Source organism: Pristiophorus japonicus, chromosome 1 (assembly GCF_044704955.1).
Source record: "Pristiophorus japonicus isolate sPriJap1 chromosome 1, sPriJap1.hap1, whole genome shotgun sequence".
In the NCBI taxonomy this organism is placed as follows: domain Eukaryota; kingdom Metazoa; phylum Chordata; class Chondrichthyes; family Pristiophoridae; genus Pristiophorus; species Pristiophorus japonicus.
In genome coordinates, this window is record NC_091977.1 from 166,673,875 (window position 1) to 166,687,590 (window position 13,716).

At 41.5% G+C, this 13,716-nt stretch overlaps 1 protein-coding gene across 1 annotated transcript in view; it reads left to right on the forward strand.

Annotated features, from left to right (window-relative positions):
- The first annotated feature begins 11,895 nt into the window (after nucleotides 1–11,895).
- LOC139257678 (protein limb expression 1 homolog) overlaps nucleotides 11,896–13,716 on the forward strand; it is a 107,512-nt gene continuing 105,691 nt past the window's right edge. The window contains exon 1 of the mRNA XM_070874701.1: nucleotides 11,896–11,977. Within this exon, the coding sequence (XP_070730802.1) occupies nucleotides 11,896–11,977 (82 nt within the window). The remainder of the gene's footprint in view (nucleotides 11,978–13,716) is intronic.

Here is a 13,716-nt window from a genome sequence, read left to right on the forward strand (position 1 = left end):
GCTAGGTGACATTGTAAATGCTTCACTTTCCCCAGATACTGTTGCCCTCCCTTTCAGAAAAAAAACACCCTTTATCCCTCTGTCCTTGAAATCTCCCACCCCACCTCCAACCTCCGCTTCCTCTCCAAAGGCCTTGAACACATTCTCTCCCCCAAATTTGTGCCTATCTCTCCCAGAGTTCCCTGCTTGAATCTCTCCAATCTGGTTTTCACCTCTCCCACAGCACCGAAACAACACCAATTAAAGCCACAAATGAGTGACTGAACATGGTGCATTATTCTTCCTTTTTCTCAACCTTTGGCATAATCGACTACAACAGCCTCCTCTTAACATCTCTTCTCCATTGTCCAGCTCAGTGGGACTGCCCTTGCTCAGTTCCATTCATTGGCAGAGCATCGCTGTGAAGCTTTGGGATGTTTCTCTATGTTAAAGATGCCCTGTCAATACAATGCCAGCAGTAGAGGATTTAAAAGCAGCTGCCAATCTAGAAGAACTTCCCTCAGTAATCAGCTTCTAACTGACCTCTTTTCCCCAAGGGAAGACCTGAGCAGTAGCCTTAAAGGGACAGCACGGGTTAATCACAACTCTTCTTTGGCAGTTAAACATCACAGCCATGTTGCAGGTTCACAACCAACATCACAGATCAGCTTTCATGGACAAAATATATAAACATAACAGAAAGAATTAAGAAATAAACCATTCCACTCCCCCTTCCTCACATACACTCACTTTGTTTTTAAAGAAAATAACTTTTTTTGAGATAGGTTGAAATTAAGGTCAGGCACATTTTCGATGTATGGCACAAGCCCTCAGAAAAGTCTATAAAATGTCATACTAAACAAATTATACACTTAAGAGCAAAAATGTGTATTCCAGTTATGTGTATGCTTTATCTCAGTGTTGCTATATAGTTATGTAGCGTAATCATCTTCAGTACTTACAAATTAAAGTGAAAAGATAGCCATAAATTACTCCTTTAATATAGATAAAATTCATATTTGTCTTCCTTTTTTACATAATCAGACAGCGAGTAACGCTTTCCACATAACCATGACAGCTGAAAAATAAATACAAGCTGATTGAAAGAGTCTGTCTAAACAAAGAGCTTCCCATATAGAGGTTCAAAGGTGAATCTTTGCTCATTTTTTCAGCTCTATATCTCAGCACAAACATAAACACATTCATTCTCAGGAAGGTATGTTTGTTTTAACTTAGTGGTACAGGCAATGGCAATGGACAATTTATTCTCAAAATACATCATCGGCAGGATTCCAACCATATCGCGTGTCATCGTAGGTCATGAATGGGTTTATGTAGCAACTGCACCGACAGTTCCGAATTTACATTTCAAGTGCAATATTTTAAACATTCTACACTTTAACAGAATGTATCATTCAGGTATTTGAAAGTTTAAGTCAAGAAGGCCCTCAACATCCCCAACCAAACTATCTTACTTGTTATCAAATCTTTGTAATTTATTCAAATTGCATTTTACATTTTTTACCAAAATCTAATGCCAATTTTTACAAGAGTTTGATGATTTAAAATTATGTCGGCGCTCCATGTATTGTTAGTTTTTCACTGAGATTATAAAAAATATTTAATGGCAAAATCTGTGCCAACTTTACAACTTGGCTTAAACATTTCCAAATTAATTACCAATAACCAGCTGTTGCAGTGTAATGCTCATTTAAACCTGTTCCCATTTGTATGAAAATGTGAAAAATAAAATAGGAATAATTTTTAAATAATTATTCAGACCAAAACTGTTGCATCTAACTACATGTTGCGGCTTTATGTTACATACATGTATTTCAAAAGTATCAGTCCATAAAAGGCTTCCATATTTAACTGGCTCTACTGTTTCATGTTTTTATAAGATGCTGAAAGGTGTAGACTAAGTAGATGTGAGCAAAATATTTAGGATTGTGAGTACAGAACCAGTGGACAGTGTAATGAAGTGGGATTAGAAATTACAAGAATTGCTTTTCTATACAGAGTAGTAGTTATGTGAAACAGACTCCCACAAAAAGTAATTAGTGTTACATCAATGATCATTTCTTAAAAAGGAGCTGGTTAAAATCTGCTTAAGAATGGGATTAAAGGTTATGGGGTATACTTTCTGACTGGCATTGTTACCATACAAACACTAAACACATGTGCACTAAATTCCTCTGTGTTTTTTTTAACTGCAGGTGACAGTTAAGTGGTACAGAAAAACATACAGAGAAATTTAGTATGAACAAGTTTGCAGCTCCTCCACTGCCTCTGTATTCATAGAATCACAGAATAGTACAGCACAGAAGTAGTCCAGTCGGCACGTTGAGCCTGCACCGGCTCTTTTGAAGAGTAATCCAGTTAGTCCCACTCCCTCACTCTTTCTCCATATCACTGCAAGTTTTTCTCCTTCAACTATTTATCCAATTCCCCTTTGAAGGCCGCTATTGAAACTGTATCCACCACCCTATCAGGCAATGTATTCCAAATCCTAACCACTCGTTGCGTAAATACGCTTTTTCTCATGTCACCTCTGATTCTTTTGCCAGTCACCTTAAATCTGTGCCCTCTGGTTATCAACTCTTCAACCACTGGAAATAGTTTCTCCATATTTACTTTATCTAAAGCCTTCATGATTTTAAGCAACTCTATCAAAACTCCTCTTGGCCTTCTCTGCTCTAACGAGAACAAACCCAGCTTCTCTGGTCTATCAACGTAACTGTAATCCCTCATCCATGGAACCATTCTAGTGAATCTTTTCTGTACCCTTCATGTCCTTCCTAAAGTGTGGTGCCCAGAATTGGACACAATACTCCAGCTGGGCCTAATTAGTGTTTTGTATAGGTTTAGTATAACTTCCTGGCATTTGTATACCTCTATTTATAAAGTCCAGGATCCCATATGCTTTATTCACTGCTTTGTTAACTGCTTTGTTAACCTGCCTTGCCACTTCAAAAATTTGTGCACAAACAGCCTTAGGTCCCTCTGTTCTTGTACTCCCTTTAACATTGACCAGCTTCTTGTTCGATATCCAGTCCTGGATGAGCTGCAATTTCCTCCAGTTAAACACTGGGAGAACTGAAATCATCGTCTTTGGCCCCCACCACAAATATCGGCTGCGATTTTCCCCACCGGTCGGGAGAGAGGCAGAACCCCGCTCCCGGTTGCAGCCCGCTCTGTTGAAGTGATTTTACCTTGATTGGACTTGTTAAGCCCACCCTGCGAGGTTCCCGGCCAAATAAAAGGAAGCGGGTCTGATGACGTCATTTGATGACACGTCATCAGCCGGTTTCCTTAAAGGACCATACACACATTCATTTTGATAGTTGCACTGTCAGTGTTCTATAGCATTGAGGTGCTGCAAACACGGACAAGCACTGTACAAAGGTGCACGGCTGCACCAAGGCTGTCCCATGACTCCCTCCATATGCTTATGGAGGGAGCACGCAGGGAGGTTCTCTTCCCTTCCCATGGATGGAAGGGATCTCCCCAGGAGATCAACGCAACCAGGTTGAAAATTGCACAGGGGGGCACAAGCAGGGATGCCGTCTGGAGGACCAAGCTGCAGTGCCACAAATGTTTCAATGATCTCAGTAGATCATGAAATGTTACTGCAAAGCCACACTCAACCTCATCCCGCTGTGACACTCATCACATCTCCATCACTCTGCCTTCCCTACCCGACTCCTGCACACCCTTACTCACATCAACTTACATTTCGCCTTCCACCCATCCCTCTCTCTCTCATCACCATCATAGGCAGTCCCTCGAAATCAAGGACAACTTGCTTCCACTCTAAAAGTGAGTTCTTAGGTGACTGAACAGTCCAATACGGGAATTACAGTCCCTGTCACAGATGGGACAGACAGTCGTTGAAGGAAAGGGAGGGTGGGACTGGTTTGCTGCAAGCTCCTTCCGCTGCCTGCACTTGTTTTCTACATGTTCACGGCGACGAGACTCGAGGTGCTCAGCGCCCTCCCAGATGCACTTCCTCCACTTAGGGCAGTCTTTGGCCAGGGACTCCTAGGTGTCGGTGGGGATGTTGCATTTTACCAAGGAGGCTTTGAGGGTGTCCGTGAAATGTTTCCTCTGCCCACCTTGGGCTCGCTTGCCCTGTAGGAGTTCCGAGTAGAGCGTTTGCTTTGGGAGTCTTGTGTCAGGCATGCGAACAATGTGGCCCGCCCAACGGAGCTGGTCAAGTGTGATCAGTGCTTCGATGCTGGGGATAGAACATAAGAACATAAGAACATAAGAATTAGGAACAGGAGTAGGCCATCTAGCCCCTCGAGCCTGCTCCGCCATTCAATAAGATCATGGCTGATCTGGCCGTGGACTCAGCTCGCGTTACCTGCCCTCTCCCCGTAACCCTTAATTCCCTTATTGGTTAAAAATCTATCTATCTGTGACTTGAATACATTCAATGAGCTAGCCTCAACTGATTCCTTGGGAAGAGAATTCCACAGATTCACAACCCTCTGGGAAAATAAATTCCTTCTCAACTCGGTTTTAAATTGGCTCCCCCGTATTTTGAGGCTGTGCCCCCTAGTTCTAGTCTCCGCGAACAGTGGAAACAACCTCTCTGCCTCTATCTTGTCTATCCCTTTCATTATTTTAAATGTTTCTATAAGATCACCCCTCATCCTTCTGAACTCCAATGAGTAAAGACCCAGTCGACTCAATCTATCATCATAAGGTAAGCCCCTCATCTCCGGAATCAGCCTAGTGAATCGTCTCTGTACCCCCTCCAAAGCCAACATATCCTTCCTTAAGTAAGGTGACCAAAACTGCACGCAGTACTCCAGGTGCGGCCTCACCAATACCCTATACAGTTGCAGCAGGACCTCCCTGCTTTTGTACTCCATCCCTCTCGCAATGAAGGCCAACATTCCATTCGCCTTCCTGATTACCTGCTGCACCTGCAAACTAATTTTTTGGGATTCATGCACAAGGACCCCAGGTCCCTCTGCACCTCAGCATGTTGTAATTTCTCCCCATTCAAATAATATTCCCTTTTACTGTTTTTTTTCCCAAGGTGGATGACCTCACACTTTCCGACATTGTATTCCATCTGCCAAACCTTAGCCCATTCGCTTAACCGATCCAAATCTCTTTGCAGCCTCTCTGTGTCCTCTACACAACCCGCTTTCCCACTAATCTTAGTGTCATCTGCAAATTTTGTTACACTACACTCTGTCCCCTCTTCCAGGTCATATATGTATATTGTAAACAGTTGTGGTCCCAGCACCGATCCCTGTGGCACACCACTAACCACCGATTTCCAACCCGAAAAGGACCCATTTATCCCAACTCTCTGCTTTCTGTTCACCAGCCAATTCTCTATCAATGCTAATACATTTCCTCTGATTCCGCGTACCTCTATCTTCTACAGTAACTTTTTGTGTGGCACCTTATCGAATGCCTTTTGGAAATCTAAATACACCACATCCATCGGTACACCTCTATCCATCATGCTCGTTATATCCTCAAAGAATTCCATTAAATTAGTTAAACATGATTTCCCCTTCATGAATCCATGTTGCGTCTGCTTGATTGCACTATTCCTATCTAGATGTCCCGCTATTTCTTCCTTAATGTTAGTTTCAAGCATTTTCCCCACTACAGATGTTAAACTAACCGGCCTATAGCAACATAGAAACATAGAAAATAGGTGCAGGAGTAGGCCATTCGGCCCTTCGAGCCTGCACAGCCATTCAATAAGATCATGGCTGATCATTCCTTCAGTACCCCTTTCCTGCTTTCTCTCCATACCCCTTGATCTCCTTAACCGTAAGGGCCATATCTAACTCCCTCTTGAATATATCCAAGGAACTTGCATCAACAACTCTCTCCGGTAGGGAATTCCACAGGTCAACAACTCTCTGAGTGAAGAAGTTTCTCCTCATCTCAGTCCTAAATGGCCTACCCCTTATCCTAAGACTATATTCCCTGGTTCTGGACTTCCCCAACATCGAGAACATTCTTCCCGCATCTAACCTGTCCAGTCCTGTCAGAATTTTATATGTTTCTATGAGATCCCCTCTCATCCTTCTTGTTATGTAATGATGTGTGTATCGTCCCAGTACCTTAAATGTAATGTAAGCACTATGCCACACCACAGAGGGCGCTGTGGTGGGAAACCCTGGTAGTACCTGCAACAAGGACTATATAAGGCTGACCACCACACCTGGGAGGCACTCTGGAGCTGAACAATAAAGGGCGAAGGTCACAGCAGTTAGACTTACACCAGACCGTGTGGAGTCAGTGATTTGTGTGCTACATACACCACACTTCTAAACGCCAGTGAATAAAGGTCCAGTTGATCCAGTCTCTCCTCATATGACAGCCCAGCCATCCCTGGAATCAGTCTGGTGAACCTTCGCTGCACTCCCTCAATAGCAAGAACGTCCTTCCTCAGACTAGGAGACCAAAACTGAACACAATATTCCAGGTGAGGCCTCACTAAGGCCCTGTACAACTGCAGTAAGACCTCACTGCTCCTATACTCAAATCCCCTAGCTATGAAGGCCAACCTTCTTTACCGCCTGCTGTACCTGCGTGCCCACTTTCAGTGACTGATGGACCATGACACCCAGGTCTCGTTGCACCTCCCCTTTTTCTAGTCTGCCGCCATTCAGATAATATTCTGCCTTCGTGTTTTTGCCCCCAAAATGGATAACCTCACATTTATCCACATTATACTGCATCTGCCATGTATTTGCCCACTCACCTAATCTCTCCAAGTCACCCTGCAGCCTCTTAGCGTCTTCCTCACAGCTCACACCGCGACCCAGTTTAGTGTCATCCGCAAACTTGGAGATATTACACTCTATTCCTTCATCTAAATCGTTAATGTATATTGTAAAGAGCTGGGGTCCCAGCACTGAGCCCTGCGGCACCCCACTAGTAACTGCCTGCCATTCTGAAAAGTACCCGTTTATCCTGACTCTCTGCTTCCTGTCTGCCAACCAGTTCTCTATCCATGTAAGTACATAACCCCCAATACCATGCGCTTTGATTTTGTACACCAATCTCTTGTGTGGGACCTTGTCAAAAGCCTTTTGAAAGTCCAAATACACCACATCCACTGGTTTTCCCTTGTCCACTCTACTAGTTACATCCTCAAAAAATTCCAGAAGATTCGTCAAGCATGATTTCCCTTTCATAAATCCATGCTGACTTGGTCCGATCCTGTCACTGCTTTCCAAATGGGCTGCTATTTCATCCTTAATGATTGATTCCAACATTTTCCCCACTACTGATGTCAGGCTAACCGGTCTATAATTACCCGCTTTCTCTGTCCCTCCTTTTTAAAAAAGTGGTGTAACATTAGCTACCCTCCAATCCATAGGAACTGATCCAGAGTTGATAGATTGTTGTTGGCCTGATCGAGAACGCTAATGTTGATGTGTCTGTCCTCCCAGGGGATTTGCAGGATCTTGCGGAGACATCGTTAGTGGTATTTCTCCAGTGATTTGAGGTGTCTCTCTCTCTCTCTTTCTATTTACAATATCACATCCCCATCTCACTCGCCATCCCTTACACTCACCCTCATCCTTGTTCAATCATACCAACTAACAACACACAAGGTTAGGCATTTGGGTCTTTTAGCCAATGTTCATGTAGAGTTTCTGCTAATATGTTGGTCAAACATAGACATTTTTATTTTCAACACTTTGCATTCTTGGACAGATTTGTGTGCCCCTTTGAAAGTGGCTTAGTGAGTTATAGTGAATGGTAAGACATACGGTACTCCCTGCAATGGTGATGAATGTGAAAGGAATGGCTTGGGAATTGTGGGGATGTCTTATGGTGCTGGTGTAGCGCCTGATGTACAGCATCAAGTGAAGTAAATCTGGCCATGATGAGGCCATCTCTGGCGTACTGGGCAGCAATATAGTCATGTGCTGATGCCCTGCGTCCTATGCAGCATCAGATGATTGCGGAGAAAGTTGGTGTTGTTGTTAGTGATGATGGTGTGCCTGCTGCTGCTGGTGTTGGGGCTGATCATGGTGGAATTCTGAGGACCAAGGTGATATTTTTTCAAGGGAACTGATGCTGTTGGAATAGATGGCAGCTGAAGGTGAGATGACAGAAGCGATCTGTCAATGGTAAGAGAGGTTGCTCCAAGGAGGTGACACTGGATAGGGAGTTTACTCTAGACATTTCCAACTGTGATAAAGCTGAAAAGTGAATTCCAAAACCTGAAGGCTCTAGCTTCAAATATTGGAAAGTGAACAGCTGTGAAATGATAGCTTTGATAGCACTTTTGCAGCTGTAACCTATTCAAAGTGATGCAGAGTTGCTGAAAACCTGACATACTTTCCTGACGTGATCACCAAGCAACGTGAAAGTCGTTAAAAAGTTGGAAAAATGGTTAGTATGGTAAAATGCTGCTTAAATACCTTTAAACAGATTCTTAAGTATTTCAATTGCCTGAACCGCCATTTAGTGCCGGGTCTGCAAAGCATAGGCAGAGCCAGCACTTGGGAAACTTACAAGGAGGTGGGTTCAGAGCGGGATACCGCCCCACTGTCAATCTTTTAGATTTTGACAGCGGGCTCGCCGCCGAACCTGCCCTCTGAGCGCTGGCAAAATCCATGATTTTGTCACCTGCAGACTCACAACTATTCCAGTGCTCTCTTGGGTGGCCTCCCATTCTCCACCCTCTTTGAATTTCAGCTCATCCAAAACTCTGCTGCTTGTATCCTATTCTGTACCATCAAATCCTCTCAGCAAATGGGCTGTAATAATTTTTTCTGTGCTAGTGCCAATTAAGTGGCAATACAATCTAGTGATTCATAGAATCATAATTGAGTTCAGTCAGACATTCAATATGTTTCCCATGGTAGGTTTGGTTGAGTATTTTCTCTTTTTACGTCCCTTTTCTGTTGCGATCCAGCAAGGGGATTTTGTCCTTTGTGATCCCTAGCACAAACTCCGTTCCCTAGCCACTGACTCTATCCCTTTCCCTGGCTACTATCTGAGACTGAACCAGACCATTTGCAACTTAGGCATCCTATTTGTCCCTGAGCTGAGCTGCCGACTCTATATACTCTCCATCATCAAAATTGCCCTTTACCACTCCATAACATCATCCATCTCTGTACCTGCCTCAGCTCATCTGCTGTTGAAGCCCTCATCCACGCCTTTTTTACCTCTTGACTTGACTATTACAATGCTCTCCTGGCCGGTCTTCCAGCTTGCACTCTCCATAAATTTGAGCTCAACCAAATCTCTGCTGTCCATATCCTAACTTGTACCAAGTCCTGTTCACCCATCACTTCTGGGCTCGCTGACCTATATTGACTGCTGAACTGGCAATGTCTCGATTTTTAAATTCTCATCCTTGTTTTCAAATCCTTCCATGGCCTCACCCTTCCCTATCTCTAACGTCCTCCAGATCTATAACTCTTTGAGATCTTTGCGCTCCTCCAATTCTGGCCTCTTGCGCATCCCAGATTTTCTTCGCTCCACCATTGTCGGCTGTGCATTTAGCTGCCCAGGCCCTAAGCTCTTGAATTCCCTTCCTAAATCTCTCTGCCTCTCTATCTCTCTCACCTCCTTTATGACATTCCTTAAAACCTACCCCTTTGACCACCTATCCTAATTTCTCCTTATGTGGCTCGGTGTCAATTTTTTTTTGATAATCGCTCCTATGAAGCACCTTGGGGTGTTTTACAGCATTAAAGGCACTAAAGAAATGCAAATTGTTGTTATTGTAGTGTTGTATCATTCATCTATTTTCCCTCGTTGGTTTGCTCCATCTGTAGGCAGGTGAATGCAATATTTGGTGGCTTGGACATATTGGCCCTGAGTTTCCTCTTTAACCCTGGGGTTGGGGCTAGGGTGGTAGGAGGAGGTCCGGCAGCAGACCTAGGACTGAGGAGTCCTTATGCTAGGAATTTTTAATTTCGCCGGCTCAGCTGGGTCCCTGTATCGGAGCTGAGGCTAGTACAACAAGTTAGTTGAGACTATCGAACTCCAGATGGGCATAAGTGGGCCTCACCAGAAAGATTCAGAAGGAACAAATTTTCTTTTAAAGCCCAAATCTAGGCCACTCCCCTTACACAGGGAGCTGAGGAGACACACAATGGGACCTGGGGGGCTGGGGGGAGGGGGTGCAGGGGCTGGGCAACCACTCCCAATGGCGGACAGGTACCAGTATTTCTACTGAATGGGGTATGTGCCCTTGGTAGTATGGCACTGCTGATCCCATTTAAATTAGGTGCTCTCCCACTGACACTACAATCTCTATTGGATGTGATCTCAGTATAACCACCAGGATCATGGCCTGCAGATTTTTGGAGCTATTGTTTTTACGGAACAAAATGAATGCCAATTTCCAATGTCAGCATCAATGAGATCTTTAACTTCATGAATACTTAAATTTAAGGACCTTGAAAGTAAAAACTAAGGTTGAATCTTAAAGAAAATGAAGTACATATCCTTACTAAGGAACACAACATTTACTCAGACCTTATTTGTCAGTCACTGCTCTGTTCTGAAAGATTGGATTTTAGACTTATTACATTATACAACAGGGCATGCTCTTTTGAGAAAGGTGACTGCATTCCTACAGCAACATTTATGATGCCTAATATTGCAACTGACAGTTCATTCAAGAGGGTTTATTAATGTAACTGCAGACAAAATGGTGAACGGTATTATTTCATAAAGTAAAAACAGAACATGCTGGAAATACTCAGCAGGTCAGGCAGCATCTGTGAAGAGAGAAACAGAGTTTGTTTCAGGTCAATGACCTTTCATTTGATAGTTGATCATCAACATCAGCAATATTATTGCATTTTTAAAATAAAGTATCATGTGTTTAATTACTTGAGGACTGATTAGAGTATCATTTCTACTTGGAATTTAAAGAAAAAGATCATACTTTTATCCTTTTCGTACTAACTATGAAATAAATATTGTGTTTTCGTTCCATTTCTCTAAACTTGTTTCACAATTATCAACTGTAAAAATAATATAGAAGTTCTTGATAAAAAAGGCTGCATATATCTATTCAAAATAAACAGAGCACATTCAGCAACGTCAAGGTTCGATTCTAGGCAAGAATTGTGGCAATTCTAATCCCTCAGTCAGGGCTGTGAAGTTTCTAAATTGATGTCATTTGTACTTTTGAGACATGGGTGGAATGGCTTTAAATACACCATTCATTCTGGAGTCGGACCTAGTGCAGGAGGTCTGCAGTGCAGAATGAAATGGAGGTGATCCATGCTGTCTATGCTTTCATCCAGATCAGCAACAGCTTTTCCAACAAGAAGACAGCTATTGAAACAAAAGCTTTTTACTTTGCGAGGGCAAAGGATTCAGTGTCTAGTTTCGATTTTTATGTTAACTGAAAATTCACTGCACATTTTTTGACTTAAAGTAACAGATGAAACTCAGTTATATTTCATATTTCTATTAAACTCCTCCCATTTCCTTCCTGCAGACACAGAGGTTTGATGTTAGCTTTCATGGTAATCGTAATTAGACAGTTTGAGGTGTTCAACTCTCACTAAGCAGACACATATCTGTGCTTAAAAACATTGAAACAAGTAAAGTCTTTGACTGCTGGGTCAGGCAAGGAATTTCTTTCACATGATTAGGTGGCTGTCAGTGGATGTGTACATCAAATAGAATGAAACAGTAGAAATGAAGCTTGTCAGATAGCCTTACAGCTAATTAGCTCACCATACTACAAAGGTGAGCAAGCTAGGGATAAGGACCCCTGGAGTAGGCTTTTCAGACTACTCAATGTCTGATTGGCAGATGTATAAAACGAGCCTTACTCGTCCATTCTGCATCATTAGACTTCCACAGCAGCTCAGTGCAGAGCTAGAGTAATTCAGGCATGAGGGAACTGCTTGTATGTAATCTGGAGAAGACAGACACAAGATGGATAATAGACTGAAATCTCTGCACGATATAGTCTCCTCACTGCTGCCTGACAAAAATCCTGCATTTGTCTTTAAAGACTGTGAGTAAACTTGGTACAGCATTTGAAAAAAATTCTGTAAATCTACTGTGGTGTCTTTATGTGCAAATAGCAAATACTAAATTACTTTAGAAGTCTACATGCTCGTGGTCTGCTTTATCGTGTCTGTTTGTAAATCATACACATTTCTACCATAATAATATTAAATATTTAGTAGACTAATAAATCAAAAATACAAATTGATTTTGAGCCATCGTATATAACAAGATGTGATTGTATTTCTTGTTACATCCTGTTCTTTTTGCTATTTTAAAAAACAAATTAATTCTTGTGGAAAGCAGCTGTACACATATCAAGAAAAACATTTCACACTGATTTTCTTTACACCTAGACCTCATCAAAAGTATTATTTAAATGGTTGACTGTGCGACAAAAATCCTGCATTTTAACCAAAAGTGCTTTGTTTCAAAGAAATTTGAATAATATTGTGTATATATAAAGGTAGTTAGTTCTGCTGTGTGCCTTGAAGTGAATGTGTTCGATCAATTGACTTTCAAGCAATTTCTCACATGAAATATAAAACATGTTATTGTCAGATACAAGCACAGGAAAGTTATAATAATTCATTAGTTTTATAATGTCAGTCTCTGCATCTCTTAAATTTTGCAGCTCTCTAAAATTCACTGTAATAACTGTTACATCATTATATGGGACTTCATTTTGGCTTGCACCAAGGGATACTCCATAAATTAAGTTTGTGGTATTTGACTTATAATGCACACGATGAACTTCAAAAGTACGGCAGTTATAATTTACTGCATGCTGACAGAATTTTCTTAACTGCGTCTTCATTGAAAGTGGGATCATGACTTGCAAATAATGCAGTGCCCTTTTTAATAGCCAAAATAAATTGGGCATTACAAATCAAACCTTTTTAATGTTAAACTGTACAGTTACCATTAATATAATCTATGTGTAAAATTCATTAGATATTAAGATGGGTATGGATTCAAAAGATAAAACACAATTAACTATTCTACCCTTATTTTTAATAAATAAATTAAAATTGTTAAACAAAAAACAACAGAATTCAGACAATTATAGTCACAAACAATAATGCTGAACAGGATGAACAAGGCAAATAAAGATCACGAAGAACAGAACTTCTTCAAGGCTGGCATTCCTTGAAGCAAAGTGGCCATAAATCAAACAGTACAAATAAAAAGGAATAAATCTGCAAACTCGAAATCGGAAACAAAATAGAAAATGTTAGTAATACATACTAGGCCAGTCAGCAATTGTAGAGCGAAAGGGCAGGTTAGCATTTCAGCTGCAAAACTCTTTCTCAGAACTGAGTTGTTATTTAGACCTGCTCTGTATTTCCAGCATTTTGTGTTTGTATCTCAATTTCCAACATCTGCAGTTCTTTTCTTACTGTACAGTGTAAAAATGTTTATGTCTTGTTTAGCTTCTGAAATCACTGACATATTATTATATGATGGAAATATTTATTAACAACTTTCAGCAAGGAAAGGCTCAGCCTTGAGCGTACTACATATTTTGTGATGTTATCTTTTGGGTGGTACTTGATAAGATAAAAGCTAACACAATTCTGGTGTTGAAAAGCCTGTCATGTTGATGCAATCCATTCCCAAACTGTGTAACTTTATTTTGTAATCTCCAAGCACCAGTTCCAATCCATAAAGAAGTTAAACATTCAGTTGACTACAGAGGACTTTAATAGAATTTAATGGAAGAATTTATTTGTTTCTCTATTTTTC